The 25,872-nt window shown below is 34.7% G+C and overlaps 1 protein-coding gene across 9 annotated transcripts in view; it reads left to right on the plus strand.

Moving 5' to 3' along the window:
* The window catches only part of SLC4A4 (solute carrier family 4 member 4), a gene marked incomplete at its 5' end in the record, with an annotated part of 343,701 nt that extends 318,273 nt beyond the window's left edge, over window positions 1–25,428 (plus strand). For 7 of the 9 annotated variants that reach the window (XM_081303368.1, XM_081303369.1, XM_081303370.1 and 4 more), the window contains 8 exons: window positions 530–708; window positions 1,826–1,898; window positions 9,503–9,571; window positions 12,105–12,278; window positions 14,331–14,492; window positions 18,093–18,189; window positions 20,442–20,521; window positions 21,232–25,428. In XM_081303368.1, coding sequence (XP_081159494.1) covers window positions 530–708; window positions 1,826–1,898; window positions 9,503–9,571; window positions 12,105–12,278; window positions 14,331–14,492; window positions 18,093–18,189; window positions 20,442–20,485 — 798 coding nt within the window. In that variant the 3' untranslated portion in view covers window positions 20,486–20,521; window positions 21,232–25,428. The remainder of the gene's footprint in view (window positions 1–529; window positions 709–1,825; window positions 1,899–9,502; window positions 9,572–12,104; window positions 12,279–14,330; window positions 14,493–18,092; window positions 18,190–20,441; window positions 20,522–21,231) is intronic. The other 2 variants (XM_081303374.1, XM_081303373.1) reach the window with 1 other exon arrangement.
* Window positions 25,429–25,872: the final 444 nt, after the last annotated feature.

Here is a 25,872-nt window from a genome sequence, read left to right on the forward strand (position 1 = left end):
TACTTACATTTAAGTATCTACAAGATGCTTTGCTGCTGGTACTTCATAGCACAGTACTATTAACTCTTCAAAGTAGGCACAATATCTCCATTTTCTGAATATAAAATTCTGATTTTCTTTTGTGACATAGCTTTTTATTCTTTTTTCCTATTATAGAAACCATGCCAATTAGTGATAATTTATATCTTATGCTTTATTCCACAGTACAGAACATGATGATCAGCCATAAATCTAAGCAAATACTAAGTGAAGCTGTGACTTAAGTCTTTAAGTTAAATAGTTATTCAAAGCTATGATAGAGGAGATGACTGCTATGGCAGCTGTAGCAGGTGGCTAGTTTTAGTTGCTAAGAGAACTTCCTTTATAAGAAAGATAAAGTTCCTTCCCTTAATGAGCTGCCCTTCAAGTTGATACTCTCCTCAAGTAAAATGAATCAGTTCCTTTTGGTAATATTAATTCCTATCTGGTAATGCAAATAGATAGCAAATACAAATGTTTTTCCATGTGGTTTTGTTATCTCTTTCTACAGAAAGGAGCTGGGTATCACTTGGATCTCTTCTGGGTGGCCATTCTCATGGTGGTGTGCTCCTTCATGGCTCTTCCGTGGTATGTGGCCGCTACTGTCATCTCCATTGCTCACATCGACAGTTTGAAGATGGAGACAGAGACATCTGCACCTGGAGAACAACCAAAGTTTCTAGGAGTGAGGTGTGTTAAATCAGAGGAGAATGGCTCAACAAAAGACGTTGTGCACACATCTATGTGTCAATCAAAAGGAAATGGGCAGATTTGGAGGAGACAGAACTGATGATGATTAATTTATTTATAATTTTTTTTTGTTCTAGCAAGGATTAACTTTTCATCAGAAAGGGAGTTTTCAATGATTTTTTAAGTTAATTTCTTATTATATATAAATTTCCTTTGATTAACAAAAAAGCATAAAAACACAAACAAGTCATTCATTTTCATCAATATGCAGGTGATTTAGGTGCTGCAGTACTCACTGAATCTCAGTTGTGTGTAAAGGCCCCCAAATGCTTGTGTCTACTTATGATTTTTAAAATTCAGTAAAGGAAAGGAATTTTTATTTTCCAACTCATTTTCTCTCCCCAAAAGCACTGAGAAACTTTGACTTCCAGCTGTTCAATTCAGGTAGCCATGAAGAGTGGTAGTAGAAGACCTTTATACTCTGTTGGATGCTTTTTGCAGCAAACCATGCTCATAAGTGCCTGGGTGGATAGTTCACACCACAGAGCCATCATTTCCCACGCCTCAACAGTGGATGATTCTTTCTTGGGGATGGAGTGGGGGAGGGGAGTGTTGGATGAGAATCATATTGGTTAAAAAGTACTTTTGTTGTTGTAGATTTAGAAATTAGACTGGTGTGATTTATTGCACTCATGAAATTTCCCTGAGCTGTTTGTTAATTAGAATGTGGGACAATGTAATATCTGTCTCCTATGAAAGAAGGTGTAATTACACAAGAGGACAAGTTGTTTAAAAAATAAGGGCTTCAAAGAGGCCAGTAATTGATGGACCAGGAGCAAGTGATTTTTCTTTCTTGATTCTAAAAGGAGCAAAAAGCTTTAGCAGAATCATTTCTTTCTTTGTGAATTCAAATCACATTTTTGTAATAGTCTTAAGAGATTTCTTATAGATGTATTGAGCTCATATGATATCCTTTAGGTAATTATATGATGTCAACATCTTTGCTATTTTGCTGAACATGAGTTTGGTCAATGTGTTGTCTTTTTTGAAGATGCAAAGACAAGAGCATGTTTATGAAAACCAGGGGTAGATTGGTAATCTTTTGATTTGGTTTCAGGGAACAAAGAGTCACTGGAACCCTTGTGTTTATTCTGACTGGTTTGTCAGTCTTTATGGCTCCCATCTTGAAGGTAAATATGTGAAATACTTCTTCCTCCTTCTCAGAACACTGACAGATAATTGGACTATGTGAAGAGTAAAATATTTGCAAGGTTCATATTAGTTTTATAAAACACTGAAGCAGAGATCAGGTAGCCCCCCCCAAATAAAAGCATATCTTGATTTCCAGTTAACCAGTATTTTTCAGTTATTCAGTTGAGCTATATAAAATGCCCAATATTGAAACTTTCTAACTTATCAGAATGGCAGTTTCACATAGTTCAACCTGACTGATCCATACACATACTCAATTTTTACTCTCCTTGTCTTCCTGTCTATCCTTTCTTTCATAACCCCCATTTACTTGTACCTACATAACCCCCATTTACTTGTACCTAAAGCCTTTCCTGTCTCTCCATTAGACTTCTGAATATGATGCTGTGAGTGGTTCAGAATGGTCATTTTCAGTTTTTCTCCCATTCTTAATTATTGCTGTGTTTCTATTTTCTTTGAATCAGAAGGCCTAATTTAGGTTCTCCAAGGGAAATTAGGGTAAACTTACTGATTTATAATTAGAAAACTGTGGAAATGAACTTTTGAAGAAGAAGAAAAGAAAAAGCTGGTATATCAAGTTAGGAGTCCACACATAGGTTTGATTGAGGGGATGGATATCTGCCTACATAGATAAATTTAAACTGATATATGAAAGCCTACTTCAGAGCAGAAGTAGTAGAAGTAGGAACAAAGAAGAAGGTTAATAAATTCCTGCCTGTAAATCTTCCAATTTTCTTTTATGACACAGCTTTTTATTTTTTTCCTATTATAGAAACAATGCCAATTAATGATAATTTATATCTTATGCTTTATACCATAGTACAGAACATTATAATCAGCCATAGATCTAATAAGTATAAACAACAATATCTTTAGTAACAATATCTATTAACAGTATGTTTCGAATTTTTTTCCTGAAATTTAAAAATTTTTAGCAACTTTAAATTTTAAGGTTTTAAAAAGTTCTCAATTGTACAAATAACTGGTAGAACATTCTTCTAAGGAATTCAAACAATATACAAGTATACAGATAGAGAAAACAAAAGACCCTCATTTCTCTCAGATTAGCAAATTTTATGTCAGTAACCAACCAGATGAATTTTAAGAAAGTAGAATTCTAATACCTAAACTTATAAGACTACCTTTGCCTTTGGGGGGTTTAGACTAATGCATATATTGGATACAAAATACGTCATAAACTGTTAAATATTTAATTATCCATCTTATATCCTTGGTTTCCACAATGTCAGTTGTCTGATTGAATCAATTTCTGACTAGATGCCTGTTTCTCAGGTAACACATGGGAGCTAAGATTAAAAATAAACTTAGAGCAATTATTTCTGGTTATGTACAGAGGACCTTAAAAGACTAAGGACTTAGCTTCTTTGTAAAGAGAGGGAAATCTGTTATTACTTTTGCCCGATGCAAAGCAAGGTACAATACAAAGTAGGCTTGAAGGTGTGGTCAGGTTCACAGTATTGAGTCCTCTGCCAGACAGAATTCATTCTGTTCCTGTGTCCCCCTGTAGACACCAGCAGACCTGCTGGTGGAAATATCTAATTGCAGCTCTGCCTCCCAGGCAGTGAGACCTCATCTGGAGAGATCATCTTTAGAGAGTTCACTGTGGGTAATTAGGACCCTATGTTGTGGGAAGCGCTCCTTTGAATACATTTCTCCAGGCTTTCAGAAAGTGGGCTTATAAGGCACGGTGCTTGTGCCTTGTCACCAATGAAGGAAATAGAAACATTTTCCATTAGTCTAGATTTACTCATCATCTCCCATTTTATCTTTTTATTTCAATATGATTTATATACATATAAAATCCTAACTAGGAAAGCCAGATATTTTTAAAAGTCCTTTTTTAAAAATGTGTGTTATAGTAAATTGGCTTTAATCCTGGAGGTCCTGTCTGTAGAGTAATCATATGTGATTCTAAAGGGACCTGGAGAATAGATACTATGTAAATTGTTATTTTAAGGAAAATTTGCAGAACTCACAATGCCTCTTCCTATTTTCTCACCCTGCACCCAGATATGGCTGTAGAGGAGTTAAAGCTGCTTTACGATGTGCTTTACAATGATTCCTTTTGCCCCTGATATGCAAAGCCCCTTAGTATCTATAAGAAGAGATTAGAATGCAGAGAAAGAAGAGAGAAATGCAGGGACCAGTGAACATGAGCTTGCTTTTTCTTTGGCCTTGCTTAAATAGTCCATGCATTGGTCACCCTCATTCTGCCACTAGTATCCATGGTTGTATTATTTTCATCTGGTGACTTTGGGTTAACTCAAAAGATGATTGTAAAAATCAGTGAAAACAGGAGTTCAGTAAGCATTTTTGTCGTGTAGGGTTTTGTCAAAAATGTGGAAAGTGAAACCATTTTGTCAACATAGCTTATAACATATTTATAATGTAGTTTACAGCAAATATAGGAAAACTTTCAAAAACCACAAGGACAAAATAGTCAAGCATTGGCAACTGAGATTTCTTACTTGAGCAAGTCAGGCTGTTCCCTACTTCAGGAGTCATGTCTCTGGAAAAAACTCAACTAGTTTCAGATCACATGCTCTTCTTAGCACTGAAGCTTGGGGAGGTATGTCGGTATGTACACTTATCAGAGGTCTCTTGTTAGGTCATTTAAAAAGTCAATACAGGAAGAAGCAGTTGTTGAGGGTACAGTTTAACCAAAACCTAAGTTAGAACTCAGGTAAAGTCTCGATTAATAATTAACCTCAGAATTCACACAAAAAGTGGTGTTAGGGGTTACCTCCGAGTAGGGTACCTTTTTTCTTCCTCCATGTGACTGTGTTTCTTAAAGATGCAGGTGACAGCTTCAGAGAATAGTTTTACTTAATAGTCTGTCTTTGAAAGGTAGATCAAATGAATGAGAACAAGAGAAATGTGTGACTTTCACTTTTCAGAAGGAAATGTCTGAACCCCTTCCCTGCCCAACTCCTTATTTCCCTCACAAGTTTAATGGTCTCTGATGAGCTTAGCAATTTTCTCTCATGCATTAAGCAGTATAGGTGGTTGCCCTCCCCACCCCCCCACCCCCGCCTGCTTATGCAAGCTTACTTTGAACATGAAGTTTATGACCTCTGTTTTGATCTGTGTGCTGAAATCTGCCTTTTATGTGGAAGAATGTAAGGAATTATAGTGCACCAGCTTTAAGTTCATGAAGAAACCCCCTTGACCATTGCCAGCTACAGTCATTCATGCCTCAAAGTGCTGAATCTCATCATGGATTCAGTGCAGAACTGCTGGGAAGCAAGAATAACCGGCTTCCCAGGCTGGTTAAATGATTTCTGCTGGGTTTCTGCAGTGGAAATATTGCCTTTTTAACTGCTAGTATTCTGTATGGGGAAGTGAGGGGAGACTAAAGGGCAGTGAAAAGATGAAAGGCAGTTCCTTGAGCTTACTTTTCCCATTTTTTTTTTTTTTTGGCAAGCTTCAAGAAATAAAGATCAAATGAAGTTCACTGCTACTTCGGTTGCTTTTACTTGAATTAGTTTATCTTTAACATGAGGAGTGGCCAGAATTTATCTTTAAGATTTGTTTAGTGTTCTGAAGTGTGGAAGATAGCATTTAGTTTGTACTTGGCAGATATTTGTCCAGACCCTACAATATGTCATCCTGTGCTCTGTACCAGGGCAACGGAGATGATGATGGTGGTGGTTGTGATGATGATGACCGCAGTTGTTACTATTCATTGAGTTTATCATTGAATTAAGGGCTCAGCACAGATTTTTAAAATTTAGTCCTCCAGTGACACCAAAAAAAAAAAAAAAAGATACTACTAATTATTTTGCAGTTTGGAAAATTTATGAATAAACTACCGGGTCACAAAGTTTTTTAATGGTAGAACCAAGATTTGAACTTAGGCAGTTCGGACACCAAAGCCAATCTCATAACCCTCATGATTTGTCACCTTTTAAAATAAAGCATGGTACTTGTCCTTACAGAACTCGTTTACTATCATTTCCCATGAGATGATCTTCCCCAGCTTCTTTGATCCAATTCTAATCCTATGTGGAGAAAAAAACCCAGCATTTCCACAAACTCCTTGTCAGGCCTCATTCCAGCTTCTTCGATTATTAGGGACTAGGGTGTAGGTCAGCACCTTCTTTAGCAGCTTAAGGTTTTTTAAGGCTTAAGGGATTGATGATATTATTTTAATAACATGTTTTAAAGATGGGTTTTAGAACTCACAGGGTAATGTAGTAAAATTTAAATAAAGCAGGGCTTCAGGTATGACCTTTCAGCCATCCTTCTGGCCCATTACTTAGCTCCCAGTCACCCCTATCACTCAGATCCCAGTGAGAGCTGTGCTTAGCAATTTCAGGCTCATTGACTTGTCAGTCAAGATCATGTTAATGATGACATCAATACCACATTTATTGAGTATCTACTATGAACCATGCCCTGGACTAGATCTTTTCTGCTATGTAATCTCTATCATAGCCATTTTCTAGATGAGGATACTGAGGATAAGAGAAGTTAATAATTTTTTTCTGAGTTACACAGACAGTAGCTAGAAATCAAACCCAGGTCCGTCTGACTTCTATACCTATGTTCTTTATCAGAGTCTCACTCTGGGTTCTACACACACACAGCATTTCTCACTCGTCATGAACTCTGTGTTAGAAAACTACAGTCTCCCCTTATTAGTCAACTTACTCTTTTCACATTTTTCTTTCTGAGAATGTTCTAACACTATCAATAAATCAAAGGTATAGAGTTACATTTACCAGAAATTGAAAATTTGACATGACATGATCTGAATATATTAAATTTTTGACTTCATCTCCAGTTTACTAATCTATCTGGTTATAGGATCAATCACTTAATTTTTCATTCTTCATGTTTATTATATATAATACTATTTTATAATTATTCCTATTACCTTTCTGAGTGTGATTAATTATATCATTTTCTTTGCATAATTTTGTCACTTGGAAATTCTTGATTTGCCTATAATCCTATTGTACCTTGTGTTTTTATATTTTAAGTCCTCCTGTCTATCTTTGTAAAAATGTATACCTATTACTATGTATATAATCCTGATTTAACTTAAGAGGTGGGGTTCCACCACTTGTTCCCTGTTTCTACCTCATAGTCCTTGCAAACATCTGGGTTGCATAGTCTACTGCTTTTAAAGGCAATGGAAAAGCAAACTCTTTCCCGTCACCATTAATTAAAGAAATTATTATTAAGATCATATATGCTCATTAAAAAACACACACATTAAAAACTTATTCTTCTTTTCCTTCCTTTTGTGATGAAGGATTCTAGTATGATTAATTTTTTAAGAATGACCTTCTTATGTGAACTCATGAACCAAATTCAATAAAAAATATCTTCTAACACAATAATTCTGTCAAGTTCCATCAAGAGTTCTATACTGGCATATTTTTATTAAGATATTGTAAAAATATGACAAATTTCATAAGACATTTGTATTATATTGAAGTTGACCAAAAATCTACTTCATAGCTTTCCTTCCCAACAAAAGTGTATTTCAAAAAAATATTTATTTCTAAACCTATATTCCTGCCCACATCCGTGTCATTATGTGTTAATGATACCTTCTGATTTTATTTTGTGATAAATTGGATCATATCTATAATTATAAATTATAATTATGATTACAAATTCAGATGGAACAGACATAAGGTCCAAGACACAATTTTCCTTCCTTTTGATGTTGAACCACAGTAGAGAAAATATTTAGCTAAGCTCAGGTAAGGGGTAAAGATTAGGCCAGGAACGGACTCTTGGAGAAACCTTTTTCTCATGCTAGAAAAATGATTTACCAGGATTAAAAAGTAACTACCTTAAGAATTCTAACTAGTTTTTCATGAATGAACTATTTTTTTCCTTTTTTCCCCTTTTGTTTTTCTTCCCTTCCTCTCAAAAGTGAAATAATAGAGAAATCATCATATTCTAAGGAAAATGGAAGATTCTTTAAAAATGAGTTAAAGCAATAAAGTGGTGTCTGTTTTTTATTTATTTATTTTTGATAAATGTATGCAGAATTGTAAGGGACGGAAACACTCACATTCTAAAAGAATAGAGGCTTGTGTGCCAGCTTGGGTGACTTGAATGTGCAATGTCCATCTCTCTGTGGTGACTGCTGGGTATGACAGCAGCCTGGCTTCCCCTCATCAGCACGTCTCTCCCACCCCCTTCAGCATTTCAGGTCATTGTTTTTGTTTTCTTTTCTGAGCTCAAGATCAAGATTAGTTATGTTAAAATTGTCAATCCTTTTACAAAGAAGCATTTGCTATTTTATAGAAATAAATATTTATTCCATAGAAATTCAACCATTCTACGACTAACCAGTAACAAAGATTGTCATGACCTGTTTTAGTATTCACTAGTTCTCTAATGGTGGCTTAAGGATCTCTTGAGACAGAACTTCACTAGACAGTCACAAGAAAGGATACTAGGGCTAGAGTGGGGAGGGACTCATTAGTAAAGTGCTTGCCTAGAATGTGAAAGGCTGTGAGATCAATCCCCAGCACTGGAAAGAAAGAAAGAGCAATGTTTACAGGCCCCTGGATTCAGTTCCCAGCTACTGGAAAGAGGCTGCTAGAAATTATGAAATTCTACTTCACTTAATACATGCAGTAGTTCTTCAAAAATTACTCTACAGCCATTCCATGTTTTCTGATTACAGTCAGTTCCTTTGTATGCATTTGGTAAGACTGGCCTTAATTGACTTGTGGTTTTAATATTTTAGCTTTGAAAAATCCTGAAATTGCTTGAACTTCTTTTCAGAATTTCATGTTGACAACCTTTTGTTGTCCTGAGAAAGCCTTCCCAGAATCAGAATCATGCTTGATGTGTTCACATTTCGCAGGTCTAGGAAGAGGTGAAATGTACAGATTTCACATTAGAATTTCTCATTATTAAAACACTTTGTATTAATGTAAAAGATTTTTTGCTGAACAATGCATGAAGATGTATTAATTGAATTTTAAAAGATGAGTATTAATCCATGCGTGTAATTAATTGCTTCCAGATGTTCCACACTCCTTTTAAGCCATGTTCTCATTAGTTTATCCTCTTAATATTCCTGAGAAGAAAGGGACAGTTGTTTGATGTTTATTTTATTGAAAGAGGCATTTACCCACCAAGTTGATACCATTTAGCAAAAATTGTACAGGAAAAAATCAGCAGAGTGTGATGTTATGGAAGGATCTTGGTCTCCAGAGTGAGGCCACTTGCTCCCTGTTTCTACCTCATAGTCCTTGCAAGCATCTGGGTTGCATAGTCTACTAGTTTAAAGGCAAAAGAAAACCAAACTCTTTCCCGCCACCATTAATTAAAGAAATTATTATTAAGGTCACATATGCTCATTAAAAACACACACACATTAAATGAAAGTTGAAAGTCCCCTTCATCATCCTTCATTTATTTCTAGTACAAAGAGTGTAGAAGTTTATCAACAGAGGAAGAAAGAACACTTATTAGAGGTCACTATGTTACAATATCCTGTCTTTGAGCCTTTTTATTTAAATTATTCCCTCTAGTGTTTATGTTATTGTTGCTTTTAACCTTTATCCATTTTTTTCCTTCTCAGTTTATTCCTATGCCAGTACTGTATGGTGTATTCCTGTACATGGGGGTGGCCTCCCTTAATGGTGTGCAGGTAAGTGTTGTGTTGCAATTGGAGTTAAGTAGTGCAATTCTTGTAGTAATAATGAGCTAGTATTGGATCTTCAAAAACAAGCATTAATCATGAATAGTTGAGTTTTAAAAATTATTTAAATAAATTAATTTATTTTCTACTTTATCCACCTTTCACCTGCTTTTTGTTTCTGACTTAGTCAACAAAGTTAGCTAGTGTTAACAAATATCATCATAAATACCCATTTTTGAAGCAGGCTACTAAAAGTTATTTGACTAGGGAGTGAGATATAGTCTTTCTTTTTCTTTCTTTTTTCTCTCTTCCCTTTTCTTCCTTCCCCCTTCATTTTAAGGGCATCTAACTCTTTCAGGGTGTTCTTCAGTGGAGTTGATCTACTTGTAGACTCTACCAAGAACAAGCTATTCTTTATTCATCTGCATTTCACATGGCTGAACTCGGTGATCAGAAGTTTTGCACTAATAAATGATTAAAGTCATTGTGGTTTATGTACTGCTGTTTTCACAACTTTGGTAAAACCAAACCCTCTTTTGTTATGTTGTTTCTCCTCCTCCTCCTCCTCCTCCTCCTCCTTCTTCTTTTTTCAGTGCTTGGAGTTGAACCCAGATCCTTGGGTATGCCTGGCAAACACTCTACCATGAGCTACCTCCCCAGCCCTGATCTCCTTAAAAAAAATCATTAGGAAAAAATTTATTAGGGACTTTGTTTTTCAATTGAGGTTTAATTTAATTGGCACCAGGAAACTGGAAGTTCTGCTACTGCTTTCTGGCACCTTGTTAATTGTAGCCTTATTTAGCAGTCAGTAATGTTTTAATGGGAAAAGACTGCATGTTCTGTGAACATCATAAGAATTTATTTGAACTTCAAAATAGTCCTTGCTTTCATTTATTGAATTTAGATTAACTTGGTTTTAAAGTCAGATAGAGCTGGGCAAGTGGCCAGGCCCCCCTCAAAGAGAAAAGGCTACTTTACTTTTCCCTGTTTAGAACCATTGAGTGAGAGTTTCTTTACCGCTGGGATATTTGTTACAGAATACAAAGTGGGTCTCATAGACTGTGCACGTTGAATGTAAATGTGAGATTATTTGAGCTCATGCAACTTTTAGACTATAAATTTGTAAAAATATTGTATTTTTAATGTGTCATTGTAAGTATTCTTTATTTCCCTAAATAGAAAAAATATGAACCCACTATGATCTTGAGCTGATGGTTCTTATTTTTGTTTGCCCTTAATGACATGATCTAGAACTGCAATTAGATTCTGTGTGTTCTAGAAACTTTACTGATGGTTGGAGCTCAGTACATGTTAGTTAAAGAATCAATCACATCATGATGATGGAAGAAACAGGCTAAAGGGACAGCTAGTGCTAAATTCTGCAGTGCTGTTGCCTCTAATGCCCTTTCACCTTTCTTTACTTTCTCTTGATTCTGTCTCTTTTAGACTCTTTTGACAAGGTGGATTTAGCAAAAAAGTTTTGTAAAACCCAATCTTCATAAATGAGAGGGGGCTCTATCAGTCGAAAATAGCTTTAAAGGAAGAAGGAAACCCCTTTCAATAGGGAAATCACTGCAGAGAAGATTGTGATAGTGTGGTTTACTTTTGCACTTCTTTTTCTCCAAAAAAAAATAGATATTATTTCTGAGTTTATGCAACATAATTTCAATTCAGCAATGATTTAATGAGCCTTTTCCATTGCAAGACCCTGTGATGGCTTCGTAAATACCATCCTGTTCACCATCACTGTCAATGTCAACTCAGCAGTTCCTTTTTGAAGTGCAGCAGCTGGCACATAGATGCTCAATCATTTTAATATCTGTGTGCTAATCTCCCTTAGATTCAAGTATCTAGTTGTCTCTGTCTTGAAACCTACTATAATGTTTGTATGGCTTTTCTTTTGAAAGAAATGGTAATGCATTGCTGGATATACTAGTCAAGCTATACCATAGATAAGTAATGTTGAATTTATGAAAATATTAATACATTCCCATTTTTAAGTTGTATACTTTCTTTATATCTTTAAAATATCTTTGAAATGTATATATATATATATATATATATATATATATATATATATATATATATGCGATGCATAGTATTATCCCTTTTTCTTTCAGGTAAGACAAGTGAAGCAGAGTAAGATGTATGAGTCAGATGTCTTCCTTTAGCATATCATTATTTAAATGGACACAAAACCCTCTCTCCTGAGACTCAGTAGAAAATAGAAAACTTGGAGATGAGCATCTAGAATTTATGATTTTCTCTGTGACTTTATTCTTTGGTGGCACTTTATCTCATGTATCTGCATAACATTCCTCCAAATAATAACAAGATTGAGAAGACTCATACTAGGGTCTGACTATGCTAGATTGAATTTCTGCACTCCCTAACAAGTACCTTGTCCTTCCATAAGGACATTGCAAAGGATGTTGCTTGCCTAAATATAAATCACTACTGGTTACTTAAGCATAGCAGAAATGACTCTATGAATAGGCCCTTGAAGTAATGCAGTTGGACTCTCTTGCCCTTTTCTCTCCAGTTCATGGATCGTCTGAAGCTGCTTCTGATGCCCTTGAAGCATCAACCTGACTTTATCTACCTGCGTCATGTACCCCTGCGCCGTGTCCACCTGTTCACTTTCCTGCAGGTGTTATGTCTGGCCCTGCTCTGGATCCTCAAGTCAACGGTGGCTGCTATCATTTTTCCAGTCATGGTAGGCAATCCTTTGATTGAATCTTCCCATGAGGTTATGCTGATATCACGTGGTTATTGTGATATGAAACACACATATGTTTCTAATGTGTGGTTCCTAAATTTTCTAGCTTTGACCTCATAACTCTGATCCGTGTAATTTAAGTTGCCTATGTCTATGACTGTCTGGGATGAATTGGGCTCCCCTGAATTCAAATACTATTTCAGATTAACCCTGGTCAGTGAACCTCTGTGAGCTGCCATTAACTCATCAGTAAAACAAGGGTGGCATTATTGTTCTGTGCACCAATAATGAATATCAAATATATAGCACAAAGCCTGAGTCATAGTAGACACCAGTGCACATTAGTTATTTTCAAAATATTGTCTAATAGACCCAATCTAAATAAGAGTAAAGGACTTTTAAGTCTCAATAGTAGAAGTATTTGGGGACTTGTAAGAAATCCTATAGTGCATTAGAAGAAAGGAAGTGAGAAGTTTAGTGTTTGAAGTATTTGTGGTTTACATCATGCCAAGTTTAAGGGTAGATTACCTATCCTTGGCATGATATGATGAGAATCAAGGTAAAGCAACTAACATTCTACTCTGAATCAGAAATTTAAAAAGGGAAAGAAGGAATGAAGGCTGTTTTTGGCCTCGTTACTGAATTTTATAGCTTCTCCTAGCTCTCTATTTCTTCCAAAAAAAAGAAAAGTGCACATACATAACACAAAACAGATTTCAAGGCCACCTCAGTTCTGTCTCCCCCATAATTTTGGAAACAATTTCCATACACTTATCACATTTTGTATTATTTTTTGTAAAACTATTTAGCCAAGATCATTGTTTTATTTTATATATTTTATTTATTTTCTCCAAGGGACACAGCAAAAAATGGTAAGAAATATTAATGGTATATTAAGTCATATTTTTTTTCTTAATGGTTCTTTACATGATTTTTTCCTTAAACTACATTAACTTACTGTAAAACACATTAAGCATGAGAATTGACTCCCACTTACCTATTAGTATTATCTACCTACTATTAGGTTTTCTTAAGTCAGGATAAATTGAAGCTAAGCCACAATAAATTTAAAATATATCCCATAAATTACTGCTTGTGCTGAATAACAATGAGAAAATGCTTTACCTTTATAAAGTATATTTGTTTTTTCAGAGCTTTGATTTGGTCGTGAAGCAATCCTGTAGTACAGTAGGGCAGATGTTGGTAACTTCTCCAGAAAATGAAGAAACCGACATATAGAAAGCATGATGTAGATAGAGACAGCTGTTTAATTTAAGGCCAAGTCAGGACTCCTATAACTTGCTGCATACTAATGTGCTGTTTAGCAAACATATCTTTAATGTGCCTTCAAAAGTAAAGGAAGGGAAAAGGGGTTGGTCTTCAAGAGCAAATCATAGACTGAAGGCACAAACATCAAGAATACTTGATAGCAGCAGGCAGCTGGGACCCTTTCTTTTTCTTTTATATGGTTTTGTGGCTTCAGATAACATACTTAATGCCTCTGAGCTTCAGTTTCATCAGCAGTCACATGGAGATAATAATATCTACTTTTCAAGTTTGTTGTACAGAATAAATGAGATAATATTGCCTAAGAGTTTGGCCCAGTTTTCAGGCATATAGTAAATATTTAGTTGATGGTGGTGATTGAAATAGTCCAGTAAGTATATGGTCTAAGCATCCCCAAATACTATCTTATCAGAGATGTCTTGGAGTACTATACGTAATGCTCATTTTATTGATTTTCATAAACCCGTATGATTTTTAAAGTTTTGCATAATTAGAAGTCATCTACAGGCTTATTTTTCCTTTAAACTTTTAGTTATTTTATTAAAAATCTAACATGGAAAGAAATGGTTTTGAAAAACTATCCTTTCACATAAAAATTCTAATTGAATGTGATCATACGTGCAGGGAATAACATGAGTTTCAGCTGAGACTTTCATAAAACAACAATATACAAAGTAGGTCTCTGCCATGCTGCAGTGTCAGTCCTCATTGTGACAATGTCTGAGGTGGTTTCTTTTATGCTCTTTGTATTTGCTGTTCCAGATCCTGGCACTCGTAGCTGTCAGAAAAGGTATGGACTACCTCTTCTCCCAGCATGACCTCAGCTTCCTTGATGATGTCATTCCAGAAAAGGACAAGAAAAAGAAGGAGGATGAGAAGAAAAAGAAAAAGAAGAAGGGAAGTTTGGATAGCGACAATGATGATGTAAGGGGCTTTCCAAAATTCCAAAGCTGGTTAAAAAAGCAAATGTGAAAAAAATGTACACTTTTATGCCTGATACGAAAGGGAGAGCTGAGTTGTAAGAATATTTATCTATCTGTGTGATCTATCACTGATTTTACTTTCATTTACCCTTTATTTGCTCACTTTGGTTTTGTATATTTTGTATAGAATTTCTGTAACTATAATACATTAATAATGATATAATGCCTTCCTAAAAAACTCAAATATTTAAAGAACTCCAATCTAATAGATAACAGGGAAGTTGCTTAGTAATGCTGTGAAATATATTTGGTTTGTTATTGATAATCCAGGATATATACATGAGATAATATCACAATTGTGTCATTTTAAGTCTAATGTGGACAGATACTGTAATTTCTGCCTTCCATAATCTATTATATCTATTTGAGTAGCTCTCAACCCCAGTCTTATGCTGTTGTATTATACCAGCAGTGTATTTATGCTAAACTGATTTGGCATTACATCTGTCAAAAAAAAAAAAAAAAAGGAAAGAGAACTGGAGTTTGAGGTCTTTTTTTTTAACCTAATTATAGTGGTCAATGTCATAATCCAGTGGTCCTCCTGTAATTAGATGATTAAGTAAAGAAATGAAATTATTGACCATTTATTTTTCTTTAGCAGACTATTTCACAGAAGTACTGATGCCCTGCTAGAGATCTGTAATCAATGCCAAGAAAAAGCTTGGATTTGTTTTAATGCACACACATGCACATGTGAGCTCACACAGCTTATCCTATAGCCTTTTGAAAGGATTGCTGAAATATATTTTCCACGTGATGGGTCTGGGGTGATGGCTCAGTGGTAGAGCACTTGCCTCGCATGTGTGAGGCACTGGGTTTGATTCTCAGCACTGCATATAAATAAACAAAAAGAAAGGCCCATTGACAACTAAAAAAAGTTTATATATATATATATATATATATATATATATACACACACACACACACACACACATATACACTTTCCGTGTGAAAAATCTGTTCTGGATTTTTACACCAAGTAGTATTACAAATGGTTTTTGTGTGTCATTACACATTCTAAAGTGCAAATGTAGTTCATTTTTAGCTTCTTTGATCATGCATTCTTAATCCTAAATTGACATAACATTTTGTTAAAGTGTGTATTTTTGTTCCCATTTTGCAGATGAGAAAATTTAGACTGAAAAAATACTTCTAAAAAAGTCATTCTAAAATTTCAAATGTTAAGTTTTTTCAGCTTTGTTGAGGCATGACTGACAAAATTGTATACATTTAAAGAGTACAACATGGTGCTTTGACATAGATATTTGAGTCTTTTTTTTTCAAATGAGCAGCCATAAATGGCAAATCTAAAATTTAATCCGTGCCTCTCGGCTTATTCTAGTTGATCAGTCTGTCTGATTGTATTCTTTTTGTAGAACTTGGAAATAGTACAATGAAGGAAGGCAACAGACAGAATTGGATTTCAGATAAATTGATCCAATAAGAAAAGGCTAAACATACAAGGTCCATTTAGCTAAAGAGAGAAAGAATCTGAGGGAGCTTTTGTGACTGTCATCATCTATCTTAAATGAGAGCAGTTATATAGATTTTCTGTTTCCAATGATAGCAGAAAAAGAGAATGTGTTTAAATTACAACAAAGATTAACATGCACTATGAAGAAAAATGATATGCTTACACATTGACTAGAATTCAGAACTTGAAATGAATTTCTGGACCATTCAAGATGAAAAAAAAGAAGAAGAAAGGTTGTCTGAAATGTTACAATGATTAAAGCAGTATTTTATCTTGAACTTTTAGAACAGGTACCTCAGTTTATGTCCATGGATACCAAACTTAATATTCATTATACATTACAAATGTATGAACTAATATTATGTAATCCTCTTCTCTGATGTTTTTTAAGGGGGAAAATGAAATATCAACTTTGGGGAATGTTTTAGATTTACTGCTCTAAATGGGCTCCTATGGTGCTCTTACAATTCTTAGATATGGTTTTCAACAAAACACAATAATGCTATTGTTGTATTAATATTTATCACTTTTAAGCTCCGTATTTTCAACAGATATCTTAATAATGGTGTTTGATATTTGTCTCTTTTCCTCTTCTTCTTCTCTGCCCCACCCCATCAAAGCAAATGAACAACAAATTATATATATATATATATATATATATATATATATATATTTCTAGACAGTGAGCCCAACCAGGCAAGTTAGAGTACATTTGTACAATAAATTCTCCATGTTGAGCCCATTTTTTAAGGGATTTGGATTTGGAGGGTGAGTCTCCTCATGTTCACCTCATCATCATGAGGTTGTAGGATCCATGGATACAGGGAACCACATTGGACACGAGAGTTACAGTACTACTGCTAATGAGTTGTAGTGGCTTGCCAAAGTTTTGAACCACTTATAGTCATTTCTTAATCTGCCTAGTAGACTGTGTTGCTTGCCAACCTGTCCCTCTGTAAGTGCCATTATTTTGGGAAGTGCCTGAAATAAGACTTACCATTCTTGACATTGTCATAGGTGAAGATGTGTATGGCATCTTAATTATTTTTTTTCTTTTTTGTTAACTTAAGGATATCGTCTTAGCTCTCTGAAAGAATATTATGGGTCATTACCCTTTGTAGATTCATCATAAAGTAATTTTCATAATAGGAAGTAGGCTTTTTGTTAAAATTTCTTTGTATTTTGACTCTGAGTTCTCATTTATTAAAATTTCAACTAAAGATTGTCTCCTTGGTACTTAGACCTAAGAGATGAATTGGATATTTCACTCCAACCATAGACTTGAATTCAATATGGTGAATTTTTTTAAGTGGTAATCCTATAGTAATCTGTGATAGTTTGGACCAGGTGGCCTGTTCTTTCAGCAGCCACATGGCTAGCTATTTGATTATAATAATTATTCTGGTTATGATTCTTTGTGTGTCTAACCATAATAGACACTTCCTTTTGTTTTATTTTGTCGTGTTATGCTTATGTTTTCAAATATCTTTGGTGCATGCCACTTAAAAAGAAGCTTTCATTGTAAAATAGTATCTGATGGAATATTAAAGTAAAGAAAGTAGGTTTATAGCTGAGTCTATGTAGTGGGCTTCTTGATAGTGGATGTTCAACAAGTCTTACTTGATGTGGAAGGAAATGTGGGACATGATTTTCCTGGATACAGAGAAACATAAAGATGCAAGAATTTTGAAAACATATTGTAGTTTAAGAAATTTCCTAGATTTAATCTGTTTTCACAGTGGCATTTGCTCTACACACATAACAACCCAAGTTTGATTATTGAGAATCTAGCTATGGAAAGCTTTACAACTAAGTTCTAGTACTCTCTATTTGGTCTGTTTTAGTTTTAGTGGATTCAATCCCATTAACTCCAGAAGAGAGGAAAACAGATATGGATTAGAAAGATGATGTTGAATTTGAAAAGTTAGCAGACTGGAAATAATTATATCTAAAACCTTTTTACTTAGTACAATGAAATGATAATATGATAGGTTTGATCAATACTGGGAGATAGGAAGGGCTGAGTAATAAAACCATTCTAAAAACAGTTATACATTCTTTTCACAGTCTGACTGCCCATACTCAGAAAAGGTTCCCAGTATTAAAATCCCAATGGACATCATGGAACAGCAGCCTTTCCTAAGTGATAGCAAACCTTCCGACAGTGAGTAGAACTAACCTCTTGCATGCTTGCTTGAGTATGATTTACACCTGCAGAGAAAATATTTTAGGGATGTCATCTACATTCACTTCCCCTCTTTCTTTTTTTATATGAATATTTATACTTAATTCTTATAAAACATTACTTTTACATTCCCTAAACTTGACTCTTAACTTCTTCCTTTTATCCATAACCTTTAAGTTTTCATTTGGTAATCTTCTCTCTTCCCCAAGGCATCATCATTTTTTTTCCAATTGCTAAATATATAACCATGTTTTTAATTTATTTTTATTTTTATTTCCCACTGATATTTAGAGTTGCAGCTTATAGTACTACATCACTGTCTGTTACTGTTTGTCTTCCTTAGGTTTCAACCAATGACCAAATCTTCTCAAAAGAAATTACATCTTGGACCTCTCAATGATTAATGAATTAGTTGTTAATATTTAGAATTTGGCAAAATTGGTATTTTCAATTAAATTGACAATCATAAAACATTAGCACAACTTTTTTTCTTGCTGATTTCCTGATTTCTGTATTCCTCTTCTGCTATTTCAAAATCATCTCTGTAACTGGCTCTGATCTTCCAGGGGTGATAGCCTGGTGGCTACAGTGTGATGGTTTGTGACATGTCATCTTTTCTTTTGTAATTGGGTTAACAGGCCACTCTGTGAAGACATTAGTGAATATCTGAAGCTTTTACAATAGCAAGTAGCAGTTGCCTCTGTACTGCTTTCCACTTTGAGTTCTCATTTGAAGAAAATGCATTCTTTTAGATCCAGATACACTTCAAAGTTTGTTGATCTGTTACAGGAAAAGAGACAGTTGAGACACTTTTATATATAGTCAATAATGCAACTTCAACTTCACTAGAAGGTTAGCAATACCAAAAAGAGTTTGAAATGAATGACAGTTCGTAAAATTTGGGTGTATTAGTTACCAATTGCTGAGTAACAAATTACCATATAACTTAGCAGCTTAATACAACAAACTTTTATTTTCTCACAAAGTTTCTGACACCCAGAAATTTAGGAGCAGCCCATTTGTTAATTCTAGCTCAGAGGCTTTCAAGAGATTCCTTACCAAACTGTCAGCTAAGACTGAGTCTCTGGAGGCTTGATTGCAGCTGGGGATCTGCTAGAAATCTCCTTCCCAAGGCCTGTGACAGGAAGTTTCAGTTCTTCAGCCTGTGGGCATGTCCATAGAGCTACATGTGATATGGCTACCCCCAGAGCCACTGACAGAAGAAAAAAAAAACAAGATAGAAGCTATAATCTTTTATAATCAAATTTCAGAAGTGACAAATCACCACTTCTGCCATTTTCTTTTGGTCATATAGACTAACTCTGTTGCAATGCAGAAGGAATTACACAAGAGCATAAATACCAGGAGATGATAGGGATCATTGCAAACCATCTTGGAGGTTGACCATCACTCTAGGTTTAAAGAACAAAGAATTAAAACAGTCTTACTTTTGTTGTCCAACTTGTAACTATATTTTGTAACTAAGGCTAATTTTCTGCTCACTCTTATCAATGGGATTTGATTAAGAATTTTCTTTCTTATTTGAAGCCACCCAAACCATGTTCTGAGTTCATTTTTCATTTCTAGGAAATTAATGTCATAGGAAGAGAAACATACATGTGTGTAATGTGTTTGTCTTTGGTTGGCATATTAATTGGCATAGCCCCTTCTAAATACTAAAAAAAAAAAAAAAATCACCAGAGTTTCAAATTTTTGTTAAATTTTGTGTGCCAGTTGTTCTTCATCCTCTCAAAAACTCTACATCAGTATAAACTGAAAGTTAATAGTGATATTGGAAGTTTACCTGAGCAAAATACACCATGAAAGAACAAAAGCTGAATTGCTTTCTAAGTACTTCAAGAATCCCTCTCCCAGCCCCACCCCATCTCAAGTAACAGCTAGAGAAAATAGTGAATGTTGAAGATGGAAGGAAATTCCAGGGCAAGCATCAGACATTCATAAGATGCTGTCATCTTACAGAAATGATTCCCCTCTTGCTTTTCTTATCATAATGACAGCAGTGATCCTTCCCAGAAAGCCTATGTGGAGGAAAGGAAGAGATTGAGACTTAGTTTGGTATATTGTTTATTGGAATTCTCTAAATTTATCTCTCTTACTCTTTCCAGTTGTGAAAAATGCATCATTTTTTACGAAGATTTTAATTTTCACTCCAATTTTTCACGTTCACACAGTTCTATTACTTTTGATTTAAAATGTGTTTTTCTTTCCAGGAGAAAGATCCTCAACATTCCTTGAACGCCACACATCATGCTGATAAAATTCCTTTCCTTCAGTCACTCGGTATGCCAAGGTAAAGGAGAGTCCAGTGTTTTGCCGTGTTTGTGTGACGATTACCCCACAGACATGCAGTCATTGGCGGGTTATTGGCAGAACTCCCTGTTCTCTTTCCTCTCTCTGATTTATCTCACATAAATTACCCAAGAACCAAAACTTACCCCAGCTTTTACTAGTAGAAAGACCTCTAAGAGACCTGCTTACTCTTAGAAATAATGGAATCTTTCAGTATCATTAAGTTAAAGACCAGGATCAATATTAGCTCTTATAATTTCAGTGTCCTGACTGATTTAAGGGTAACTGACATTTCCTGGCATCTCTCATCCAGTTGTTTCCTTCCCTCTAACAAGACTCTGGAGATGACAGGTCCAACTGTGGATTCTCAAGAGATTGGAAGCTCTGAATATTTTCAGCATATATTAGTCTTATTGTCCTTTAATTTCAGATATATTACCCTCTAGGTACTTCCTCATTTTGTCCTTTGGTATGTGGTTTTTTAAAATATAGGTATCAGATCTTGTAAATTTTTATTTGGATTTCTTAACTCTATTGGCACATTAATCCCATTAACAAAAATATATGTTTTTAATATGCAAGGAGGAGATAAGAATTAAAGAGAATGAAGGTTGACTTGTTTGAATTCTGTATGATTAAAAAATATTTGACAGATGATAGAGAAAATCAGACTGACTTAGTATTTCTTTTCTTTCTTTTTTTTTTCTTTAGTCCTCCTAGAACTCCAGTAAAAGTTGTGCCTCAAATTAGAATAGAACTTGAGCCTGAAGACAATGATTATTTCTGGAGGAGCAAGGGAACAGAAACTACATTGTAACCCGTTCGTCTCTCTTAGAACTGACAGTTTTGTTGTTAATGTTCCTTTTATTCCCCACCCACCTTTTGTCTGTTTGTTTATTTTTAAATTTTTGTTTTGTTTCAGTTTTTGGTCACTGGCCAAATAATACAACACTTTTCTCTGCTTCTCTCTTGCATAGGTTAAATCAAGACAATAGTGCACCATTCCCTAAAAACAGCATCTGGGGAATCTCCCTTTTGTTCTTATGTTTTAGATGTGTCCTCTGACATCCTAATTCCTGTCACTCAAGACAAACGCACAGATCCTGTCCTTTTCCTTTATTAAGCAGAGGTCAAAAGTATTAAGATTTTATAACAACTTTTATTAAAATATTGAAGGAACTTAAAACTTTAGCTTTGGAGCTGTGCTTACTGGCTTGTCTTTGTCTGGTAGAACAAACCCTGCCCTCCAGACAGAGTCCCTTCTTGCTTATAGAGCTCCCCAGGACTGGAAAAAGTGCTGCTATTCTAACTTGCTCTTGCTTATAAACCCTAATCTTAGAGTTATCAAAAGAAGAAAAACTAAAGGTACTTTACTCCCTATAGAGAAACCATTGCCATCATTGTAGCAAGTGTTGGAATGTCCCTTTTTCCTATGCAACTTTTTTTAACCCTTTAATGAACTTATCTGTTGAGTACATTGAAGAATATTTTTCTTCCTAGATTTTGTTGTTTAAATTATGGGGCCTAACCTGCAACTTATTTTTTGTCAATTTTTTAAACTTTTTTTTAATTACTGTAAAGAAAATGAATTTTTCCTGCAGCAGGAAACATAGTTTTGAGTAGTTCTACCTCTTATTTGTAGCTGCCAGGCTTTCTGTAAAAATTGTATTGTATATAATGTGATTTTTACACACACACACACATACACACACACACATACAATCTCTAAGGTAAGCCAGAAGGCTTGATCAGATAAAAACACCATGTTTCTAAGCATCCATTTTCCCCTTTCTTTAAAAGAAATTTAACTGTTCAATGAAGGAGCTTGAGGAAAGGAGAGAAATTCTTACACAATGGGGTAACTGATATCCTTCCTGATAATGGTAGTATATGGGCACGGATGCTGATTGTATTACCATGTCAATGTCCTATGCAGTATTGTTAGGCATTTTTAAATTCTAAAATATTTGTGTGTTTGTGTATGTGCTCTGTGTGTTGCTGGTGCACATACGTGCAAAGTTAGAAAAAGAAAGCGTGACAGTAGACAGAGGGCAATGTTATCAAATCTCTTGTGTCAGTTTTCATAAAATCCAAACCACCTATGAAAAATTCAGCAGGGGGTCCATGAAACTTGCCATTATGCAAATAGGGTAAGCATATGTTATTACCCAGACATTAGTCATATAGCAGCCCATGTTTATAATAAAAAATCCATAAGAATATTAACAGCCCATTTACATACCTATAAAGTATTATAGGAATACAGATAAGTCTATAGAGATAATTTGATGTATACATACTATAATAATGCACACATTCATTGGGGATGCAAAAAAATTATTCTTTGTGATTGGGACACTTAGAAAGTATATGTATATATGCACATATATACCTATTTGTGTTTCAAAGTACCATATTGAAAATTAGACCTTTATTAATCAGATCGAACATGATGTTTACAGGTAATATTTTCATTGTTACATTATATATTGAATGTATTTTGAAAAAGACATTTTACATGATGACTTCGTACTTTTGGATTCCTATAACCATGATTGTGACGTATCCTCACCATACCAAGTTTTTGGAGGAGTACAAGAAGTAGGATGAAATCTCTTATTTTGGTTTCATAATATGCATTTATTGACCCCCACACATTCCTATATTAGTTAAATTGTAATCCTGCCTTTTTGAAATTTTCATTATAAAAAATTTATTATCCTGAGTTAGATGTTACTTTTGTAGTATCTGGTCATCTTAAACCTTTTAATTTTATACAAATGGGACATAAATTATACTAATATTTTTCATTGAAATCACAGTGGCAAATCACATTTTATTGTATTAGAAATTCAAAGGTTATATTTTGGCATTATGTTTGTATTCAGAGCTAACCCTAAAATGATGATTCTATATTACCTAGTTTTCTGTTATCCTAAGTTAAAACTGTGTAAGAAGCCTTACCCATAACATGTTTAAAAGCTGCATAGTAAATTCAGCCTAACCCTCATAATGGCAAATTAAAGGCACACCTGTTTATTTTTATAGAAGTTCTAGATGTAATGATGTTTTTTTCTCATTGTGCATCAAAGCAACTTAACTCATCATTGTAGAGGGAAAAACTATCTATAGTCCCACTGAGGAGCACACTTATTTTGTGACTGGTTGGTATTCATGATGTGAACACAAAACAGCATCTTTCATCTACTGCAAGGACCAGTTTGTGTCAAAGGTTTTTATAGTCATCACTTTAAGAGGAACTGAGGTAGTTACCACACTAGTAAACAGAACCCAAGGTCCCTGTGAGCCCTCAGGTTATCTGAATTCTAACTGAATTTACTCATTGCCTAAGAACTCACCAGATTTTTGGATGTTTTTTGTCTCTATGTAAACTGGACACACGTCCAACAGTAAATATTTTATGAAGTACTTCTTTTCTCCCTCATGTGAATTTAGATTCATGTTTCTAGAAGTAACGACTAAACACATTCTGAATTATGAACCAGGAGTCCTGTTAGAAACTGACTGTTGGGAGGGAGGAGATGATGAGACCAAGAGCCTGTCAATCAAAGGAGTGAATAGTTGCCTCTGGTTTACATTTGAGAGAACATCTCTTGGAGACACTGTTTTCCTTGGGAAAAGTCATTCTCTCTGCTATTGGTAACAACTACTTGGAATCCTGTTTATTTTCTGTGCTGAGGGCAGCATTGTTCCTGCCCCTTCTCCCAGTCAAGGTTGAGGGGTGGGTCTGTGGAGGGACATAACTGATTTGAAAAAGCCAGAAGACAAACACCTCCCTCTTCAACCCCAACCTGAAAGAATAGGGGGAAAATTTTGTCTGCTGTCCGCAATTCAATTTGTGTGTATTTAAAGCACGTGCAGCAACACACACAGAGCAAATCTTTTATCAGCTATATATTGGTGTTTCGTATAGAGAATGATTGTCTTCCGAATTTTTTGTTCTTTTATTTTTAACTGTGTTGAAGTACTTGAAATGTATTGACTGCTGACTCTCTTTAAAAAACAAAACCATTTGAGTTGTATTACAGAGGTTGACATTGTTTAGGGATGGGACAAAGCTTTCTTCAATCCTTTTCATACCACTTAATGATTTTGGTGCAGGAACTTGAGATTTTCTTATTTATATTCCATGATATTTCACATCTGCTCTCACAGGATAAGCAAGAAGCCCAGTGGCACCAAGTGGCTAAATACAATTTTAAAAAATAGCAGCACTTCACTTTCTGAAGAGCTTCATGTATTTTCAGATTATGATTTCATTGAACTTCATTGTAGCCCGAAAAAACAAAAACAAAAAGAAACCTTTTGTAACATATACTCATCAATCAAGTTGTGTTTTGACCAGAGGTTTGGATATATCTCATTTGCTGGCTCATATTGTTGTGCTCTATGGGTACATACAAAACTCCTGAATTTTGTTTTCCTAGGCAAATATTGCAACTCAGGGCTAAAGTTACCCAGTGAAACTTTTAGAGCCAGAAGTAACTTTGTCCCAGTCCTACAATGTGAAAAGAATGAGTAGTTGCCTCTTTTTAGCCGTTTTCATGGCTGGTACATATCTGTACACATTACTTTTCAGAATCAATACGCACTTTCAGATATTCTTATTTTTATTCTCTCAAGTCTTTATTAACTTTGGAGAAATGATGCATCTTTTTATTTTAAATGAAGTTGATCAACATGGTGGAACAAAATGATAAAGAACAGAAAACATTTCAATATATTACTAATAATTTTTTCCAATATAAAACCTAAAATTCCTATAACATTATAGTATTTTACAGTTTTATGAAGCTTTCTATTGTGACTTTTATGGAATTATGAGATGAAGAAGATGAGATATTTTAGCATTTATATTTTTCAAAATTAAATGTATACTTAAAATAAAGTAACTTTATGCATTTATGAGTGTCAAGTGCTTCTCTTTAACTCTTCAACTCTTCGACTAATTGTCCAATGACTATTATTTTGTTCTTTGCGGTGTTGCAGAGATGAGTATAAAGATGAGTAAGTCAGAGCCCTCACCACCTCCCCCCTCATATTTCTTTAATCCCTTCAGGCTGAAGGATAAAGTAAGTGTCCAAATTATATGAGATTGTTAAGAATTACCTATTTAAATGTTAATGAACTGCTCTCATGCAAAGGTTCAAAGTAAGAAGAAAAAAGTGTCAAACTAAGAATAATGGGAACTATTTGATGGAGTAGAAATATTTTCACTATTTCTTACTTAGTGAAATGTAAAATACCATCTTCTTGAGTCTAGGATGATGCATATACTCACTCTTCCAAGTAAACAAAACACTGCTAAGCTTAAGCACTTATTAGGAAATA

This window comes from Spermophilus citellus (assembly GCF_964194105.1).
Source record: "Spermophilus citellus genome assembly, chromosome: 8".
Classification (NCBI taxonomy): domain Eukaryota; kingdom Metazoa; phylum Chordata; class Mammalia; order Rodentia; family Sciuridae; genus Spermophilus; species Spermophilus citellus.